General features: G+C 39.0%; 1 protein-coding gene across 6 annotated transcripts in view; it reads right to left on the reverse strand.

Moving 5' to 3' along the window:
- FBXW11 (F-box and WD repeat domain containing 11) overlaps window positions 1–19,436 on the reverse strand; it is a 131,415-nt gene that overhangs the window by 35,775 nt on the left and 76,204 nt on the right. For 4 of the 6 annotated variants that reach the window (XM_061393215.1, XM_061393214.1, XM_061393211.1 and 1 more), the window contains 2 exons: window positions 5,257–5,319; window positions 2,004–2,229 (listed from right to left, as the gene is read on the reverse strand). In XM_061393215.1, the coding sequence (XP_061249199.1) occupies window positions 2,004–2,229; window positions 5,257–5,307 (277 nt within the window). In that variant the 5' untranslated portion in view covers window positions 5,308–5,319. The remainder of the gene's footprint in view (window positions 1–2,003; window positions 2,230–5,256; window positions 5,320–19,436) is intronic. The other 2 variants (XM_061393216.1, XM_061393213.1) reach the window with 1 other exon arrangement.

A 19,436-nucleotide genomic window follows, 5' to 3' on the forward strand; every position in this document is an offset into this window, starting at 1 on the left:
CACAGAGGAGCTGCAGCACATGCGCACTCGCCTGACTTACACGCACCTATACTTCTCTCATACAATTACAAGCATATCTCTCTCCTTCTCGTCCATGCTCTTTCTCTTTAATTAAAAGTACAAGTTACTGAAATGGATTGTAAGCCATGTAGTCTATACAGAGTAATCTTAACTGCAAGTGATTTCAGCTTTCACACTAACTTTTGAACCAACCCCCATCATCATCACACAATCACAATAAACAAGATGTATGATCTTAGGCATTTCATCCAATTTCTCTGATCCTTGGCTTTATAACCTATCTAATGAAAAAACAGCACGAAATGACACCCCAAGTCCCTTTCAGCAATTAAATACTATGATTCTAGAAAAAAGAGGGTTCCCAGAAATACTAATTCAAGAAATGAGGGAAAAAAATGCTATTATTTTCAGCACAAAAAGAACAGTAGGCTCAAATTTTCCTAAGCTAACTCTCAAATATCCTTAAATACTACCACTGTAGAAAGTGAACTCCCAAGTTCTGAAAGCAAGGTTAGAAACCACGGGCTGGCATGTGCCTTGCAGCCCCAGGTCTCAGGCCTGGAACACGAGCCCAGGGCTGTTTACTGCGGGAGATACTTAAGACGATGGAGCTGTGATGCACTGTGCACGTGTGCCTGCCAAGTCTCCTCAGTCGTGTCCAACTCTCTGCAACTCGACGGACTGTAGCCCGCCAGGCTCCTGTCCGTGGGATTCTCCATGGGCTGCCATCTCCTCCTCCAGGGGCTCTTCCTGGCCCGGGGCTGGAGCCCGCATCTCTTATGTCTCCTGTGCCAGCGGGCAGGTTCTTTACCACTAGGGCCAGCAATACGCTGTAAATCAATCAGGCTAAGCGAGAAGCTACTCTCTGAGGAGCCATCCAGAAGCTCTCACAAAGGGGAGGGCTGGGAGCAGTGCTACTGGTTTTCCCTTGGCTCTTTGTAGGCCAATCCTGGCATGGCAGCTGTTACTTCCAGGCTACCCTGACCATGTCAGAGGAAAGTTTTCTGGCCAGCATTCTCAAATTCTCTTCAAGAGTGAAACCTCTCTATTCTACCTGAACAAATTTAAAACAAAAAAATTTTTAAACGAGGGAAAAGAATTACCAAGTGATCAAAAAATCAAAGGGGGACGAACAGGCAGAGCACAGAGGGTTTTCAGATCCATGAAACAATTATATAGGACACTATAATGACAGATACATGTCATTATATATTTGTCAAAAGCCACAGAATGGACAACATCAAGAGTGAACCTTAAAGTATGTATTCTGGGTGATCCTGACATGTCAAATGTATCACTCTGATGCAGGATGTTGACAGTGGGGAGGCTGTGCTGGTGGTTGCTGGGGGCGGGGAGGCGGGTGGTGAAAACTACTTTCTGCTCGGTTCTGCTGTGACCCTATAGTGCTGTGAAAGTAGTCTATTCAAAGAAAACAACGGGGGGTGAGGAGGGAGAAACCAGGGGGCGAAGCACACATTCAAGCAGGGGTAAGGCGGTGAGGGAGAAGATGCAGAAGTGAGTTTCAAGAAAGTTACTGAGACACGCTATCAATTTCCCCAATGCTTTGCTGCCATTCCCTAAAAGTCACTTAAGATGTAAGTGAACATCTTAGATTTGAGGGCACTTTCCAAACACTGTAGGAAAAACTGTCCCATATTAAAAAACAAATACTGTATTACAACGACAAAATGCAGACGGTATAGAGACCACATCAAAAATATATATATATATATATAGCAACAGTACTAACCAGTAGTCAACACTATTAATCACAGAAACTGCCTACAGTTCCTAGATAGATGCTAAATTATAACTCTTCTTCTAGTACCACATTCAAAATACAGTGTGTATCCCAAAGAAAGGCTGTCTCACACTATATTCATTCACTCATTCACTTTGCAAACACCTACTTGGCTCCATCTAGGCTCTTGGGATGGGCATTCTTCCACTTTTCAGCGTTTTTTACAGACAAACATGGTTACCTGGTAAAGCGGTAATAAAGTCCCGCTGCAACATGGGCTTCAGGTAAGAGTTAATATGTCCATGCTGGTAATGACACATTCGTGAAATAAGGTGTTCCACAAATTCCACTTGATCTGATTCAGACCACTGGTCAAAATATTTAATACACAAGTCTTTTTCTTTTTGATAGTTTCCTTCTGATGGCCTCTTTCTGGAGACGATCACTGATGATGTTCCATTACTTATCTATTTTAGAAAAACAAAAGAGTAATTAGTTTGACAAGGAAAATGAATCTAAATAGTCTTCTCATCAGAAACATATTTTTGCCATGTGTATTTATACTTAAAATGCCAGTTTTATCCTAAAGCCAAACTCATTCCTTTATTAATTCAGGCAATAATTAAAAATGTATTCAGAGATCATGTACTCAGATTAGTCACTAAAGTAAATGACAAAGTCAGAATTCTTTGTAAAGTTAAATGGTGTCCTAAATTATCCTCCTCCAATGCTTATTCCCAAACCATGTTGTTATCAGTTAACTGATGCTGGAGAAGGCCATCTTAGAAAACCTGTTCAACTTGACTATTGGACTATTAATGGTTTTTTTTCTTCCTCAGAGTTGAAAGGTAAAGCTATATGCGTTTACGCAAACAGTTCTCATACTTGTGCATGCATCAGATAACCAGAGAGTATATTAACAGAGACTGCCAGGGGCCACTCTGGAATAGAGCCCTGAGCTAAGGTCTAACAAGTTCCTGGATGATGCTGATGCTGCTGCTCTAAAGCCTGCACTTCAGGGACCTCACACTCTCTGTAACAGAGAAACCAGAAAGCAGTTCAATCTAAACAGCTTCATTTTACCTAACAGTTTCAATCGCCTCTGTATTATTTCCAGGGCTGCTAAACTGCTGACAAAATAGTTTATAGACTTTCATTCCCTCTTTCTGATCACCGACTCTGAAAGTTACCCCAGGCAAACCACATATGCCTGAAAACGTCCTCATCTTATTTAGTCTGTTTGTGGATATCCCACAGACTCCTATACTAATGGCTGCATCTCCCATCAAATCTACATGGCCCGGGCATACAACCAGTACATTTTTTAAAAACTGAAACTGCATACACTGCATCTGGACAACAATATCCGAAAAAGCTAAATCCCTAGACTGAATAAGGCTCAGCAACTTCCCTGTTTACAAACAAAATAACCTCAATACTTTTGTCAAACACTGTCAGGCCATGTGTCCATCACTGTTCTGACAGCCTCTTCATGTGTAACTAGAAGGAATACAGACAAGAGAATTGTGAAAACCGAAGAGTTGTGTCACAAACGTTCGTTAGTTCCATTAGGAGCTTGTCTCAGAAGTCTTGCATGGGAAGAACCAAGAGCTTCTGTTATCAGCATATCCCCTAACAAAGTAGACTGAACCCATCCCAGAAAGAAAACATCCTTTGTAAGTATCCAACAGAGTCTTTGACCGTCCTAAAAATCTTTCATGTCTGATGCATATCTTTTGTCGACATTTAGAGGTATAAACCTGGAAGGTCTTTATCTCCCTCCTCATTCATCTCACCACTTCCTCATCTAATTTTCTCCCCTTGCATTCTTTGGGTGGTGGAGAGCTCACTGACACCATGCACCACCAGGGGGCAGCACTGAGCGGAGATTTTTGACGCTTGTGGTAAAACATTTGTACCAAACAGGACCAAAACAGCAGCATTCAAAACAGTCAGATGAAATGAAAATTATTTGCTGTGGTGAAAATCAGCTAGCATAGGAGCATCTTTGCTACTTTTACGCATAATAATGTTCACCATAATGTTATAATAAGGAACATTTAGAAAAAAAACTACCCTGTTACAGGCAACTGGTTCAAGTAAATTATAATACATCTACACAAAGTACTATAAAGCGGCCATTAAAATTAGGTTTATAAAGTAAGATTTTAATAAGAAGAGAACATGTTTATGAAGTATCAGGAACAAAAGAATTTTATATAGCATATGACCACAATAATTTGCGTTAAGGGGTACACGCCAAGACAGAGTAAAGAATAAATGTGAAAGTGGTAAAACTGCCTCATCGTGAGAGAGAAAGCTGTGCATTTTTTCCTTCCCCTTTTCCTCCTATATTTTTTCATAGTAATTAGCCAAAATAACTACGTTCCTAACAGGTTAAATATAAGTACGGTAACAACTAGCATTTGTGTACTGCTTTGTAATTCATAAAATATTTTCACACTCATTATCTCACTTGATAAGCAAATGGGTTATTACTTCATTTTCAGAAGGGTTCCTAGCCCTCTAGCCTCCCTAGAGCACTGGTATACCATTAACTAGTCTATTGAAAGACAGACGAAAAAAAGCCTGAAGACTAAAGTGTTAAGAACCACTGTGAGTTGAAAAACCAATAGTAAAGTAAGAGAATCCTGTTGCAAAATACCAAACGTGAAGGAGGGAACAGAAGTCAGTCTGCGCACAGTTCCCCCTGAAATGACAGCATGTGCTTAACTCCACAGCACACTCTCCATTTCTATTTCTAGCCACCTGCTTGGCCCAGAGAGATCTTCCTAAAATTGCTCCACTTTGGTACTTTTCATCTTAAATTTGTTGAGAACACTTTATTCTTGTTAATAACTAAACTACTCCTTTGCTTCAACTCAAATGAACCCAGAGAATATTTTATTAATCATTATTGTTTTTGGATTTAGATTTGTTTTGCCTGCAACTGTATCTTCATGAAAGGAAAATTATGTGTACCATAATGGTTGATGAAAAACATCAAATCATGAAAAGTATATGCTCTCCATCTCCCACCTTACCAAAAAACTGGGGGATGGGGAGGGCCACTGGCAAACTAAAATAGAGCCAGGAGAAAAGGAAACTGAATTTAAAAGGAAAAGACAAACATTAAGAATGAAGTGGGGGGAAGGGTGGTGGCTGGGAGAAAAGGCCAGTGCGTACACTGGTGCGTGGCAAGGTTCCACTCTGGTGACAAAGGACACCACCACATTCGTGGCTTAGACAGTGGCCCCAAAGACTGAATATCTCTGGGCTGCAGCCAACTTCAGAACCTTGGTGTAAACTCCCAAAATCTTGATAATGACACTTCCCTAAGGAGCAGAAGATAAATTAGGGTGGATTCTGAAACTAGCAAAATTGCACAAAACAAAAAAGTCCTTGGCTCTACGCTTCACTGAGGACAGGAGCTGAGGGAGCATCTTATCTGCAGTAAGTCAGGTGCTATCTTCTCTGTGCGCCGCCATTCCTACCTGCCAAAGAGTACTTTTCTTTGGGGACTCATCTTCATTTTGATCCTCCATAACTGAAGTGTTCTAAGGGGGGAAAAACAGGTTATTTGAATTATGCCGAGTTTTGCAAATCCTAAATAACTATACCAAAATGTAATTTTGAAAACCCAAATTAGAGTGTACCAATCAATACCAACCCAAAAGCTGTTTGACTTATGGCTAACACATGCCATTTTGGGTCAACAGGGGTGTTTTTATCTTTCATAAATAAATACAGTTAGTGGTTGGACAAAAGCAAGCATAAACCTATTTATGAAGGTAGGGTATACTGAGAAAACAGGCTGAATTGAATTATGGGAGTGGGGTGAAACTACCTCAATCATTGCTGTTACTCTTTTAACTCACGGAAAGAAGCCCCAGAGACCCACTAAGCTCCTGATGACTGCACAAAACATTTACTAGCATGTCCGCTATTCAGTAACCCACCCCAGCCATCAGCAATTAGAAGTGACAAAGCCCTGGAAGCCCCCTGCTTCTCTCTTTCCTCCCTTGATAGTCCTGTTTTTTAGGAATGGCTTTGCAGTCTCCCCTAGCAAGCATGGTGGGTGCCCAGCCTTTTCCCTTAAGAGGAGGATGCTGTTAGCCGGTAACAATCTGGCTTGCCTTGGGAATGCATTAGCTTTTGATTTTTGTGTTTACTGCACAAAGAGGCACTGTGTAATTATTCTTTCTGGTGACCCAGTCGCTCAATAGATGCCCATTAACTAGAGATTATACATGATTGGATTTTCCCTTTTGAAGCTCCCACCTAATAGCTAAATGGAAACTTAATGAGAAGGGGAAGTGGGAGAGTTGTACTCTGAAAGGAAGAGCAACTCATTTATGGATGGCAGTCTCTCTCTTCCCAAATCTAAAATTTCAAGATTGGGGTATATAATTTAAACTACCACATTTGTCCATAGTATTAGTCAAAAAGATCCTGTAGATCTGTTAAGTGTTTACAAGACCCTGTTTATTGCCTATAGAGGATAAACCTCTCTCTTAAATTTTCCCTCTTTTTCCTTTACATTCTTCAAGTTGTAAAATGTTAAAAGACACATACAGTATTTCCAAACAATCCATCTGAAAACACCCAATGTAGGTGGTGGCAGAAGAATCACTGCGTGACACCAGTGGTCTCACAGCAGGGTCTGATCTCACAGCAGGGTCTGATTAGAGATGCAGAATGGTGGAGTAGGAAAGTCAAAGGCTTTGGAAGAAAAGAGAGAGGCTAGAATGGGTGGTGGGGGAGGCAGGGAAGGAGGGTGTGTGTGTGTGTGTGTGTGTGTGAGAGAGAGAGAAAGAGAGAGAGACATCCTAAGCAGGTTGTTCCATGCATGGACAAAAACAAACCACACCAAGTCGTGGGCATGAGAGTAGCAGTACAGTGGCTGGTGTGTAATGGGTATTCAAAACCTGTTCACACCCTGCTACTTTCCCTTAAGTGTTATCCTCTCATGATTTTCTGACCTCAGACTCTGAAAGAAAGATTCCAGACGCTTGCTTGCCGGATAGGGAAAAGCCATTGGCTTCCTCGGTAAAACCTTACAGATCACAGAACACCAAGGTCTGCAATGCAGAAGGAGGGCAGGAGGGCAGGGCTCCATATGTTCAAGTCGACTGTGAGTTAGAAAGGAAGGCAGTGTGTCCAAGTCGACTGTGAGTTAGAAAGGAAGGCAGTGTGCCCAAGCATCCCAAGCAGGTCTAGAGTGGTGGCAGTGAAAAATGATCCTGAATGGAGAAAGTGGGATGAAGATTATGGAAACAGAAGTAGTATTCCTCTCTCCAAGTATTTCCCTTTTACTGCTATCTTGAAGGACTTGTGGATTAATAAAGCTGGCAGGTTTCCACAGGGGAACAAAGCAAGTGGAAGCAGCGGGAAAGGGGGAACAGTGTCTCAGCAGACCACGGGGGTTTGCCAGGTAGTCACAGAGGCATGGCAACGCGCGACGCCACCACAGCCTGGGTTCTGCAAGAGTGGCAAGAAGGAACATGAAGAGGCGAGCAAGCCGAGCGGAAGATGGATGGAAAGAGACGTGCAGTGTTCTGAACTCAAAACTTTAAAAATATGGGAGCCTGAATCCACCAGAGCTATTCTGACATAAGCTACCTTCCTCACTCTGACATAAGTACTTTCCTCACTCAAGGAGGAAACAAAAAGATAGGCAGACCATACAAGAAACAACTATCTTTCCACTAAGAAAATTTAGTTCTTCCTTTCAGTCACTCCAAAACAGAGAAACAGTGTTTATTTACAGAGTTGAGAAGGAAACCACCCCCCCCCATAAAAATAGCAACTATTCTCTTTAAGGCTTGACAAAAGTGGATAAAGTCATACATACAATTTAGTAAAACAGTATTTAAGAGAGTACTGTGGGGGCTAGAATACACATTTTTTCAATTTCTCTTATAAGTTTTCAGCAGAAGATGTCAAAGGGAAGAATGCTGCAACACTGATCAGAGGATCTTTTCCAAAGAGCAGTCCAGGTGATACAAGAGATGCTCAGAGTGAAAAGGGCCCTGGGGTCTCATGAAGCTTGAGAAACGCTGCAGGCTCCTGTGCAGGCTCTCCCCGCGCCACCACCTCCTCCTCCCTCCCTCCCGCCCCACCACAGACACACACACACCACAACGCCTTCACCAAGATACTAACGTGCTGTTAGTCACTCAGAAGTGTCCAACTCTGCGACCGCATGGACTGTAGCCCACCAGGCTACTCTGCCCATGGGATTCACCAAGGTGAGATTACTGGAGTGGGTTGCCATTTCCTTCTCCAAAGATATTAAAGGCTCTGTACATCTCACAATTTAAAAAAATCAGGTTAGATTAGTTTAATCCAGCTTCCCCTAATTTACTGGATATGGCCACCCACCTCCCTGCTCTGCTGTACAATCCCTAACCAAGAGCTCCGCGCACGGGCACACCCTGGACTGGGCCGACAGCATGGCCTGGTTCCTTCCTCCTCCCACGTCGCCACATGAAGACTTTGGGAGACAAAGGAAATGCCCACTTTTGGTAAACACGATATATACCTTTCCTAGTCCCCATTATCTTTTGCCACTTGCTATATGTGGGAATTGGAGAAGGCCCTGGCACCCCACTCCAGTACTCTTGCCTGGAAACTCCCATGGACGGAGGAGCCTGGTGGGCTACAGTCCATGGGGTCACTAAGAGTCGGACATGACTGAGCGACTTCCCTTTCACTTTTCACTTTCATGCATTGGAGAAGGAAATGGCAACCCACTCCAGTGTTCTTGCCTGGAGAGTCCCAGGGACGGCGGAGCCTAGTGGGCTGCCGTCTATGGGGTCGCAGAGTCGGACACGACTGAAGTGACTTAGCAATATGTGGGAATAAGAATGGATGGCAAGAGTAGAATTTTCTCAGAGCCACAGTTATTTTTTTCTTTTTAAATCACTTTGACTTTTATTTCTTAAAGGTTTAATAGATGAAAGGTCACAAGTTCAAGGGTGAGGTAAGAACAAACAATGAGCCTTCCTTCCAGGAGAAAAGAAAGGTGGCTTCCTATATTCAAGCTCTCAGATTAAACCACGAGGTAAACCAATCTGAGACTTGAAATCCTCTTTACGCCTCCAACACTTCTGGGAAAAGAAAGTTCTTGGAAATAGCAACATGGCTTAATCACTTCCTACCTTCTCATCATCTCCTTCCTCCTACACCTACCAAGAAGCACCACATGCATATAAAACATGTGGACCTTCCTACTACCAACAGAAGATACAATCTAGCAAGAGTCAGCTAGACTCTAAGGCAGTTCAACCTTAGTACTAGTGACATTTGGAGCCAGATTAATTTCCTGTTGCGGGGGGGCTGTCATGTACCATATAAGATGTAAGTAGTGTTCCTGGCTTCTCCCTACTAGAGCCCAGTAGCAAATCCTCCCCAGCCCTAACTGTGATAGCCAGAAAGCATCTCCGAATGACTGCCAGATGTCAGGGGCTGGGGACAGGGGATGAGGGGCAACAGAACCGGCCCCCTCCACGTGAGAGCCACTGCTCTAGGGGTTTGAGCTCCTAAACTCACCTTCCTGGGAAAATACACTAAAAAACACTGCCATCTCAGATCTGGCCTTTCTCTTCAGGCTTCTTTCCTTTGACCCCTGTGACAATATGTGATTTCTTTAAACACAGTTTAATCTTTGGTCAAGTAATTTATGGAGTACACACGTATCTAAATTCTGGGATAAATCCTGCTTGCCATTCAATTCCTATTCAGGAAAACTGATATAAGAAGTTCTTTATACTAGAGATTCTTGGGCTTCAGAGTATGCATGAGGGTGATAAATATCATGAAAGTGAAAATGAAGTCGCTCAGTGTGTCTGACTCTTTGCGACCCCATGGACTGTAGCCCACCAGGCTCCTCCCTCCATGGGATTCTCCAGGCAAGAGTACTGGAGTGGGTTGCCATTTCCTTCTCCAGGGGATCTTCCCGACCCAGGGATCGAACCTGGGTCTCCCGCATCCCAGGCAGACGCTTTAACCTCTGAGCCACCAGGATGGCTTCATGAAGTCATACACAAAAGTGTATATACATTCCTCCAGAAAGATCCAGAGTTTTCATTAGATCTTGAAGGCATCTCAAATGTGATAAAATAACAAAGCATGTCTTTGACCAAACAGGAGGCCAGGGTGGATGGAGCCTAGCTTTATGTGTTTTGCTTTGATTTAAAGTTCTCCCAGTAATTTTTGTGTCTATCTCTGCTTTAAAATTACTGCTAAGGCACAATGCTGTAGTCCATGTAGGACCACCATCCTAGGGAAACTGCACTGATGCCACTGGTAACAGACTCTGTCCCAACGCATGTATTTCCAAACTACCAAACACCATGAGATCTAATGTCTGTTCCTTCCCTTATAAAACTTTCAGGAGAAGATGCCAAAATGAAAATGCTGCTCTCAAGCTACACTAGCCAGAGGATCATTTCCAAAGAGTATTCCAGGTTAACACAAGAGATGCTCAGAGAAAAAAGGATCCTGTGGCCTGATTATGTTCGACAACTGTGGTGCATTGCATGAGTGATGCCCCACTCCACTCCGAGAGGTGACACACTTCCTTAAGACACGAAAGGTGAATTCTGTGAAGCAACTGTCCTTCAACAAAAATAAGCTAATTAAAAAAAAGGGATACTAAAGGCGCTGTAATATCTCTTAGTTAAAAAATGAGGCTAGGTTAGCTTAACCTAGCTTTCCCAAAGTTGCTGGATATGGCCACCCCCTTTCACAAGCTCTTAATACGAGCGCCACACAACCCTGACTAGGGCAGTAACACGGCATGACTCCCCTCCTCCCATTTCACCCGACAAACCCTTTCTGGGGGCAAAAGGAATGTCCACTTCGCTAAACACAACACATTCCTCTCCTATTTCCAGTCATGTTCCCCAGTCTGCCACGTGGGGTTAGTCTCTGTAAAGGCAAAGCAGGCTCTAAGCAGTGATTTATCTTTGCCAGTAGGTGCCACCAACTAACACAGAACATACTTCACTTGGAAAATTCTCTACTTTAAAGAGTTACATAAGAGGAATCAACTTCCTATTTTAAAAATGCTACAAATTCTGCATTTTGGCTTCATGATAAATGCTTATCAGTGTAAGATGCATATCAAAAACATCTTTACTCTTGAGGCGAAGCAAAAACAAAACTAAAAACCTTACAAAAGACCTTAGAAAACATGGGGGCATTCTACCGTTTTCTCCTGTGTTTTTAAATTTTTGGATTTAAGAAATTAAGGGCAACAGATACATGGTGCAAAATGCTATCAGACAGCTTTATTTAGTCCCTGCACCAGGCTTGTTTCCTACATTATCTTTTGTTCTTCAGAAAAAATATGAAAGTAGATAATTCCAATTTTACAGAAAAAATTGAAGGTCAGAGAAAGAAGTAACTGGTTAAGAGTTACCCAGTAAATAAGAAATGCAGGGCTCAGATCTAGGTCTGCTGTGCTCAGAAATAAATGAACTTTCTACACAGAAAAGTACTTCTCTCAGGTGTTTTCCAACTGCTGGCTGCAGCCTATGAAATCAATTTAATGGGCTGTAACCAGCATTTTTTTAATAAAATGAAATTGAATCCGGGCATTCCCCTGCCCACAATGGTAAGCATAACAAACATTGCACAAAAAAAGCTAAAAGCAATAAGCAAAAACATTAACAGGAAAATTCAAATTAAAAGGAAAGCAAAAGTCATTACTGCAAGGAGAGCAATATTCAAGTCAAACCAGTAAATCACACACAGGGCTTTAAACCTCTCTAAAAGGCAAAAATCTATAAAGAGGATAATGTGTACTTTTATATAATGAATAAAATTCCAAAAAGTACAAAAAAATTACAAATATTGAAAAAAAAATTTTAACACCTTCATCTTCGACACATCAAACAGACCAACCAACAAACAACACTTGATTTTCCACGGATTAAAAAAAAAAAAAAATGATAGAGCATCAAGCCAGAGAAGAAATCTCAAATACAGTCAGGAAGCAGGAAGAGATTTTATGTTTGAGATCAGACCAAGCAGTAAAGTCTAGATTTAGTATGCCAATTACTACTTGCATAAACCAAAGATAAATACATGGAACAATGACTGTCACAGGCATATCAAACACCTTTGAGTTGTTACTGTTAATGCTAGGTTGGCCCCTAACCTAGCCTACACTTCTTCCCCCTAGTGTTAACCAACACATTGCTGGAAAATGAGGTCAGTGGAAAGCCAGAAGCATTCACCTGGAAAAAAGAGGAGACAAACTTTTCCAAAAAAGCAGCCCCTATCTTTCACACTACTCTTGCAACTCAGAAGGAAGTTCTATGCACCATGTCTGTATCTACGTACTCACGTCTTTTTAATACAATGATTCCAGCCACCAATAAGTCCAGCTTAATCAGAAATGTTCTCCTCCCTCCACACAAACATTAAAATGCAGGAACAAACTAGTGGTTTTCTTTCTACAATAAAAAGTAGTAATAAATTTTAAATCCATTGGGAGTCTGAAATTACTGTTCATGATATTACTAGTGTAGTATGCTTCCTCCCAACTTGCCAGCCTACAGTTCCACTCAAGTTTTTAATGGCTGTTAGTAACATTACAGGACAAGATTATACTAAGGTATCTGGCAGAATAAATAAAGGAGATATTTCTTCCTTTCCTCACAAACTTTATTTCTTAGGCCTATGTTATTAGATTTTAAAATTTTTCTTAAAAGTTACAATAATTAAAGTAGTGTGGTACTGACAAAGTAAGACCAATGAAACAAAACAGAAAGTCAAGAAACAGATTCATTTACACTTACAATTTGCATATGATGAAGTCAGAATTTCAAATAAGGGGAAGAGGGATCTTTCAAGAAAGAGTATTAAAAATAAAAGTTAGGGACTTTTCTGGCAGTCCAGTAGTTAAGACTCCTCCTAATGCAAGGGGTGTCACAGGTTCTATCCCTGGGGAACTAGGGTCCCACATGCCACTGTGTGCGGCCAAAAAATTTTTTAAACAAATAATAATAAAAAATATTAAATGCTACCTCATTTTATATACCAATATATACTATGGATAAAAACAATCAAATGCAAAAAACTCTACAACCATTCCTAAGAGCAGCTACCAAACAGAAATAAAATTTAGATTTGACTTAAAAAAAATTTTAACTCAGGAATGTTCATTATCAAATTTTAAAGACAAATACATTGGGAGAAACATTTTGATATGTAGTAAATAACTTACTATATATAAAGATCTCTTGGTTAGGAAACCAAAATTAATACTTTAATAGGCAAATAAAGAGTAACTACCAATATCACAAAATAAGAAATTTAAATGGCTGTCAAAAATGAACAAGTACAATAACAAAAAAGGATGCAATTTTTCACCTATCTTAAATCTGCAACTTTAATTCTTATATACTTTAATCTTTGGTAGGATTATAAATTGCTACCTTTCAGAGAGTATTTATCAACATGTAACTTCAAAAATTACTATATAACACTGGACATAACTTATAGCAATTTATCCTAAAAATTGTAAACCTACACAAAATTGTAGCTACAACAATTTATAACACGGAAAAATAGAAAGTAATGTAAATGTTCAACACTATGGTGTCATTTAAAAATATGATACAACAGGAGAAAATTTAAGTTCTTTCAAAACTTAACTAGTTAAGCTTTATTACGCTTAACTAATTTAGCGTAACATAGTGAAGAGCTTAATTCTCAAATGTAACCAGTACTCAGAACAACATAAAGTACATTACTAGGACCCCAAACACTGCCCAGTCATTAGCACGCTAAGGGTAAGCTCTATTATTTAAATATCATCATAGATCCATTTTGCCTGTTTTTTAGTTTTACATAAATGGAATCATATTGTATACTATTTTGAGTCTGGCTTCTTTTGCTTACGATTGTGATTTTGAGATCTTTAAGTAGTAGTTCATTCTCTTTCACTGCTGTACAATATTTCAAAAAAATGTACTCATTCTACTGTAAATGAATGTGTGAGTCACTTCCACTTTTGGAATTTAAAATAACTGTCATGTCTTTTGGTGTATATAGATACATATTTCATTAGGTCTATACTAGGATAGAACAGCTAGGTTATAAAATATATACTACCACTTTTCTAAAGTAATATTACCCAGTAATCAATACCATCAGCAGTTTATGTGAGTTCTATTGCTCCTTACCAGCTATGGGTTTTGGGTTGTTTTTTTTTTCCTGTTTGCTTAATTTTAACATTCTGTTGGGTATATAGTAGTATCTCTCTGTACTTTTAATCTGCATTTTCCTGGTGACTAATGAGGTTGAGGACCTTTTGTAAACTTAGCCATTTGGATAACGTCTTTTGTAAAGCGGAAGTTAAAGCTTTTCAACATTTTTTAGTGAAAAAAAATGTCACTTTAGTGGCAGTCTTTTCTTACTGATTTCTAGAAACTTTATGTATTTTAGAATGGAGTCCTTTTTTCAAATGTATTATTACAAAGATCTTCTCCTAATCTGTGAGTTAATTTTCCATTCTCTTTACAGTGTCTTTTGATAAACAGAAGTAATTAATTTTAATGAAAAGTAACTTATCATTGTTTCCTTGATTATAATTTGTGCTTTTTATGCCTTGCTTAAGAAATATTTCTTTTCCTAAGGTCATAAAGCTATTCTCTCGCGTAGTAGCCTAGAAGTTTAATTTTAATTTTTATACTTACATCTAAAACTCATCTACACTGGCTTTTATGTACAGTAGGAGTCAGGGCTCATATTCTAAAACTTGAATGCAATGTTTTTCAAACTGCAGGTTGGAGCTCACAGTATCAATTTAAAGGATAACCAGCATTTAAAAAAAACCTGAAATATCTAAGAACAAAACAGAGTATATCTGCTATTTCATCAATTACAATTAACATCTCTGAAATTGGGCTATTTCTTATAATAATGGCAACTTACAATTAAAAATGGTAGCACTTTTTCTGTATATTATTGGGTTGGGCCAAAATGTCTATTTGGGTTTCTCTTAAGCTCTCATATAAGATCATTCAGTGATGGAATACAATATACTGGGGGCCGCTGTGTGAAAGCATATGTATGTGATACAGACACAAATACAGAAGGCAATGGCACCCCACTCCAGTCCTCTTGCCTGGAGAATCCCAGGGACAGAGGAGCCTCGTGGCTGCAGTCCAGGGGGTTGCGAAGAGTCAGACACGACTGAGAGACTTCACTTTCACGTTTCACTTTCATGCACTGGAGAAGGAAATGGCAACCCACTCCAGTGTTCTTGCCTGGAGAATCCCAGGGACGGGGAGCCTGGTGGGCTGCCGTCTCTGGGGTCGCACAGGTCGGACACAACTGAAGTGACTTACTTAGCAGCAGCAGCAGCAAGACATACACACATGCATATAGTATACAGACATAAAGACACATGCTCACGTACATTAGGTCTAAATATAATTTTTACTTCTTACTGTGAAACACTGGAAATCCCTGAGTAAGGTAGTAGAGCACACGGAGCTCACACTGCATGTTGCTACTACCTTTTCAGTTTTCTTTCAATTCTCCCAATCATATCAAAAGATATTTTCATTCTCTTTCACTGCTGTACAGTACTTCAAAAATTACATACTCATTCTAGTGTAGATAAATGTGTGGGTCACTTACACTTTTGGAATTTAAAATAATTCCGTCATGTCTTTGGTGTATATGGGCATATATTTTGTTGTTTGTTTTTAACACAAAGAACTGGTCTCTTGTTCAGGTTACTGTAACAGTGTTTAGCTAGAATTTCATTATACATTTTGTTTCTATGCTATTTTTTTTTTTACAGTAACCAATCTCTACATAGTTCCCTTTTCTGATTTTTTTAAAGGAAAAAGATTTTTAAAATATACAACAAAAGAACAAATGGTATGCAGATTTGTCCAAAACTGTGAAGGCTGTAATCTGTCTAAAATTTGTGAAATACTATCTGAAAAGAACAGCGACATAAAAAAACCATGTAAACTATATTAAATGTGGAAAAAAGCAAGTCAAAATAAGTCTGTATGATCCCATCTTTACAATGTTTTACCTATCAATCTTTATTTAAAGAAGCAACTAGAAAAAGTGTTAAAATGCTGACAATACTATCCCTGTAATTCTTCTGTTTTGCTTATATACCCCATCTAAATTTTCCTTAAGGAAGACACATTTCTTTTTTTTTTTTTTTCAGAAAGGCACTCTTAATTAAAGACATGCAATGACATCTGTATCAAAGACATAAAGCTGACATCTGTATCAAAAGTAGTATTTTTTAAATCTATGCCAAAATCATTTATATGCATTGCTTTGATTTTTTGTTTTTGTTTTTAAAGATTCTTAGAGATACTATTTATCTTAACTATCTGGAAAGTATCTGAATGAGAAAATACCTATGGTGCGTTTCACTTACATTATATATGTATTTCTTTTTAATAGTGCTTCCTCCTAGGGTCAAATTTTTTTTTTGCAACTTTCCTTAAAGACAGTACTATACACTAAGAAACTATTATAAATAATAAAAATGTGCATCAAGATTAAAAATAGAACTGTATATATATAAATCAATTGTGCTTTAATACAATGGCAGTGAACAAACCAAAAATGAAATTAAGGAAATAAATCCATTTACAAAGTTTTCAAAAAGAATAAAATACTTATGAATTAACAAAAGGAATGCAAAATTTATATACTGAAAACAACAAAACTTTGTTCAAAAAATTTGAAAAGATCTAAGTAAATGCAAAGAAAGTTATATTCCATTGTATAGATATATCATATTTTATTTATTTAGTAATATTTATCAGTTGATAGACATTGGGTTGTTCCCACTTGTTGGTATTGTATATGATGCTTGTATAAACAGACATGTATAAGTTTCAGTGTAGACACATATTTTAATTCTTTTTAAAATAACAATGAACAGTGACTTTTTAAAAACGGAAACTGAAAAAGGCAAAAGAGCCACACCAAGACCCCAGATACATATGCTCTAACTTTAAAAAACAGAAACTAGTCAGTCACTGAAACTTCCAGCAGTCAGATCCTGCAGACACATGTGACCTGTGTCTGCTTCCTGATCTATAAAGCTGAAGTGAAAACAGGTTCTCCCCGAGACAGTGAGAAAACTTTAAAAGATAATCCTGGCACTTAATATGGGCTCCTTTAGCCAAATTTAAACTCCAAAGGACAGAAGTGTTTGGCTGTTTTATTCATTCTGTACTCTCAGCACTTAGAATAATTCCTGACACACAAGTAGGGTAGCATAATAAGTATATACTGACAATGAATACTACCTAGAACTATTATAGGTATATCTTCCTATTAATTGTAATGACCAAACTGGTAATCTTGTTTCTGCTTAACTCCCTTCCCATATTTTCCAAACTGTCTACAATGAGCAAGATTTCAACATGTAGGGCAAGAAACCATGAAACACCATTTCTGGTTGTCACAGGAAAGAAGCAAAAAATAAAATCTATTTTCAGAAAGGCAGTCACCCTTATCACCTCCACAGTATTCATTTGCCTAGATAAAAGAAGACGACCTCATTAATTATTCGACTGTTTACAAAGGTGCAAAACAAGCCCAGATACAAGTCTGCTAGAACCTCCCTAGGAAAGCAGACACTGGGTGGCAGAGTGTGCGCTTCAATGCTTCCTAGGGCTCAGGAGGAGACTTTGAAGAGAACTTTAAAGCAAAACTTGTAAGGTGTTTCATGTTTACTAAAGAAAGCCAGAAAAAGAAGGTGCTTTAGAAGCAGGAACAGAAGAACAGGCAACAGACACTGAGTCATGAAGCACAGCGCCACGGAGGCAGTCCGTCCGCTGAAAGGCAAGGAGCAGGCCTTTAGAGCCAGGAGTTCCCACTGCAAACTCCAGGCTTTGCCAATTACTAACTGTGGGACTTTCGGTACGTCACTTGCCTTCTCTCTGGGACCTGGTTCCCTCTTTTATAGGGCAGGGATAACTCTGCCTACCTTGAAGGAAAAGAAATAACATGGGCAAACGACCTACAACGTAACGTTGCTCAGAGAAGGATAACGACAAACCGGAAAAACCTTTTTACTCTTTTGCTTCTACTATAAATTATTTTAAAAGAAACATGAAGGTATCTATTAATGATGTGAAGGGAAGTTAGAGAAATGCCATGCCACATCATAATCATTTCTCATATTACTGTGTTAAGGGGTAACCTGGCAGACTCAGCAAAGATTTCAAACGTAAAATCTACCCAAGAAATTGTAAAGCAACGAATTATAATAACAGTAGCTACCACTTATTGAGCACACATTAGAAATTATATCATTCAACTAAAACTAGGGAAACAAAACCAAAACCACCAAAAACTTAAGAGTAAGATGATGAATTTAACATAATATCCATCACATTTCCAGCAGGTTTCATTCTACTCCCCTCCCCACCCCACCAACTGAGCTGATTTTAAAATTTTTATGAAAATATATAGAGTGAAGGCAATCTGGAAGAACTAAGTGAGAGAATTTACACTATGAAATATCAAGATCTACTATATAGCTCTTGTAACAAAGAGAGTATTATATAGGAATAAAGGTAGACAAAGTGCTTCCCTCCTAGCTCAGTCGGTAAAGAATCTGCCTGCAATGCAGGAGACCCAGGTTTGACTCCTGGGTTGGGAAGATCCCCTGGAGAAGGAAATGGCAACCCACTTCAGTATTCTTGCCTGCAGAATCCCATGGACAGGGGAGCCTGGTGGGCTACAGTCCAAGGGGTCGCAAGAGTCAGACACAACTTAGCAACTAAGCCACCACCAAATACTGTATCCAAACTCAAATCCACACATTATGAGTTCCCTTCACTAATTACCAAGGTAACACTTCAGTGCAGTGGAGAAAAAAAATGCTCTTTCCAGGAAAAGACTATCAACTGGATATTCTTATTTTGAGCCCTACCTACCCTCTCACCAAGGGGAAAAAGTATATTCTACATAGACTGCAGATTTAAATGTCAAAGGTAAGCTTCTAGAAGAAACCATAGATCATCTCCATGACCATGGAACAGGTAAAGCTTTCCTAAACAGGATAAAGCATCTGGTAACAAGAAAGAAAAATCTGATAAACTGGATTATAATGAGAAATTTCTGTTCACTGAAAGCATCAATAAGAGACTGAAGATTAAAATGCTCTAAAACTGATTTATGGGGATAGAACAACACTGAACTGCATATCTTAAATGGCTGGATTTTACAACATACAAAATACATCAATTTTTAAGGAATTAAACTTAAAAGAAAAAAAGGCAACCCACGAAGTGAGAGAAGATTGATAAAACATCCAGAACATTAAAAAAAAACCAACCCTCACTTCAAATCAATAAGGAATGCAAACACATACACTCAACCCCTCCTCCCAAAAAATAGGTAAAACACTTAAATAGGCACTTCACAAAAGAAAATACCCAAATAAAGTTATAACATGAAAATTCAACCCAAGGGCTATCATCTAGAAACAATCACTTGCATTTTGGTTACAAAGGTTGAAAACTATAGATTTATATATATATATATATATATATATTTTTTTTTTTAACTGTTTGAAGCATGCTCTCTAGTAAATTGCTTTTCACATGTGTCATGGATAATCTTTTCATATCACTGTAGACCTTCATTTTCATTTTTA

This window comes from Bos javanicus, chromosome 20 (assembly GCF_032452875.1).
Source record: "Bos javanicus breed banteng chromosome 20, ARS-OSU_banteng_1.0, whole genome shotgun sequence".
Classification (NCBI taxonomy): Eukaryota; Metazoa; Chordata; class Mammalia; order Artiodactyla; family Bovidae; genus Bos; species Bos javanicus.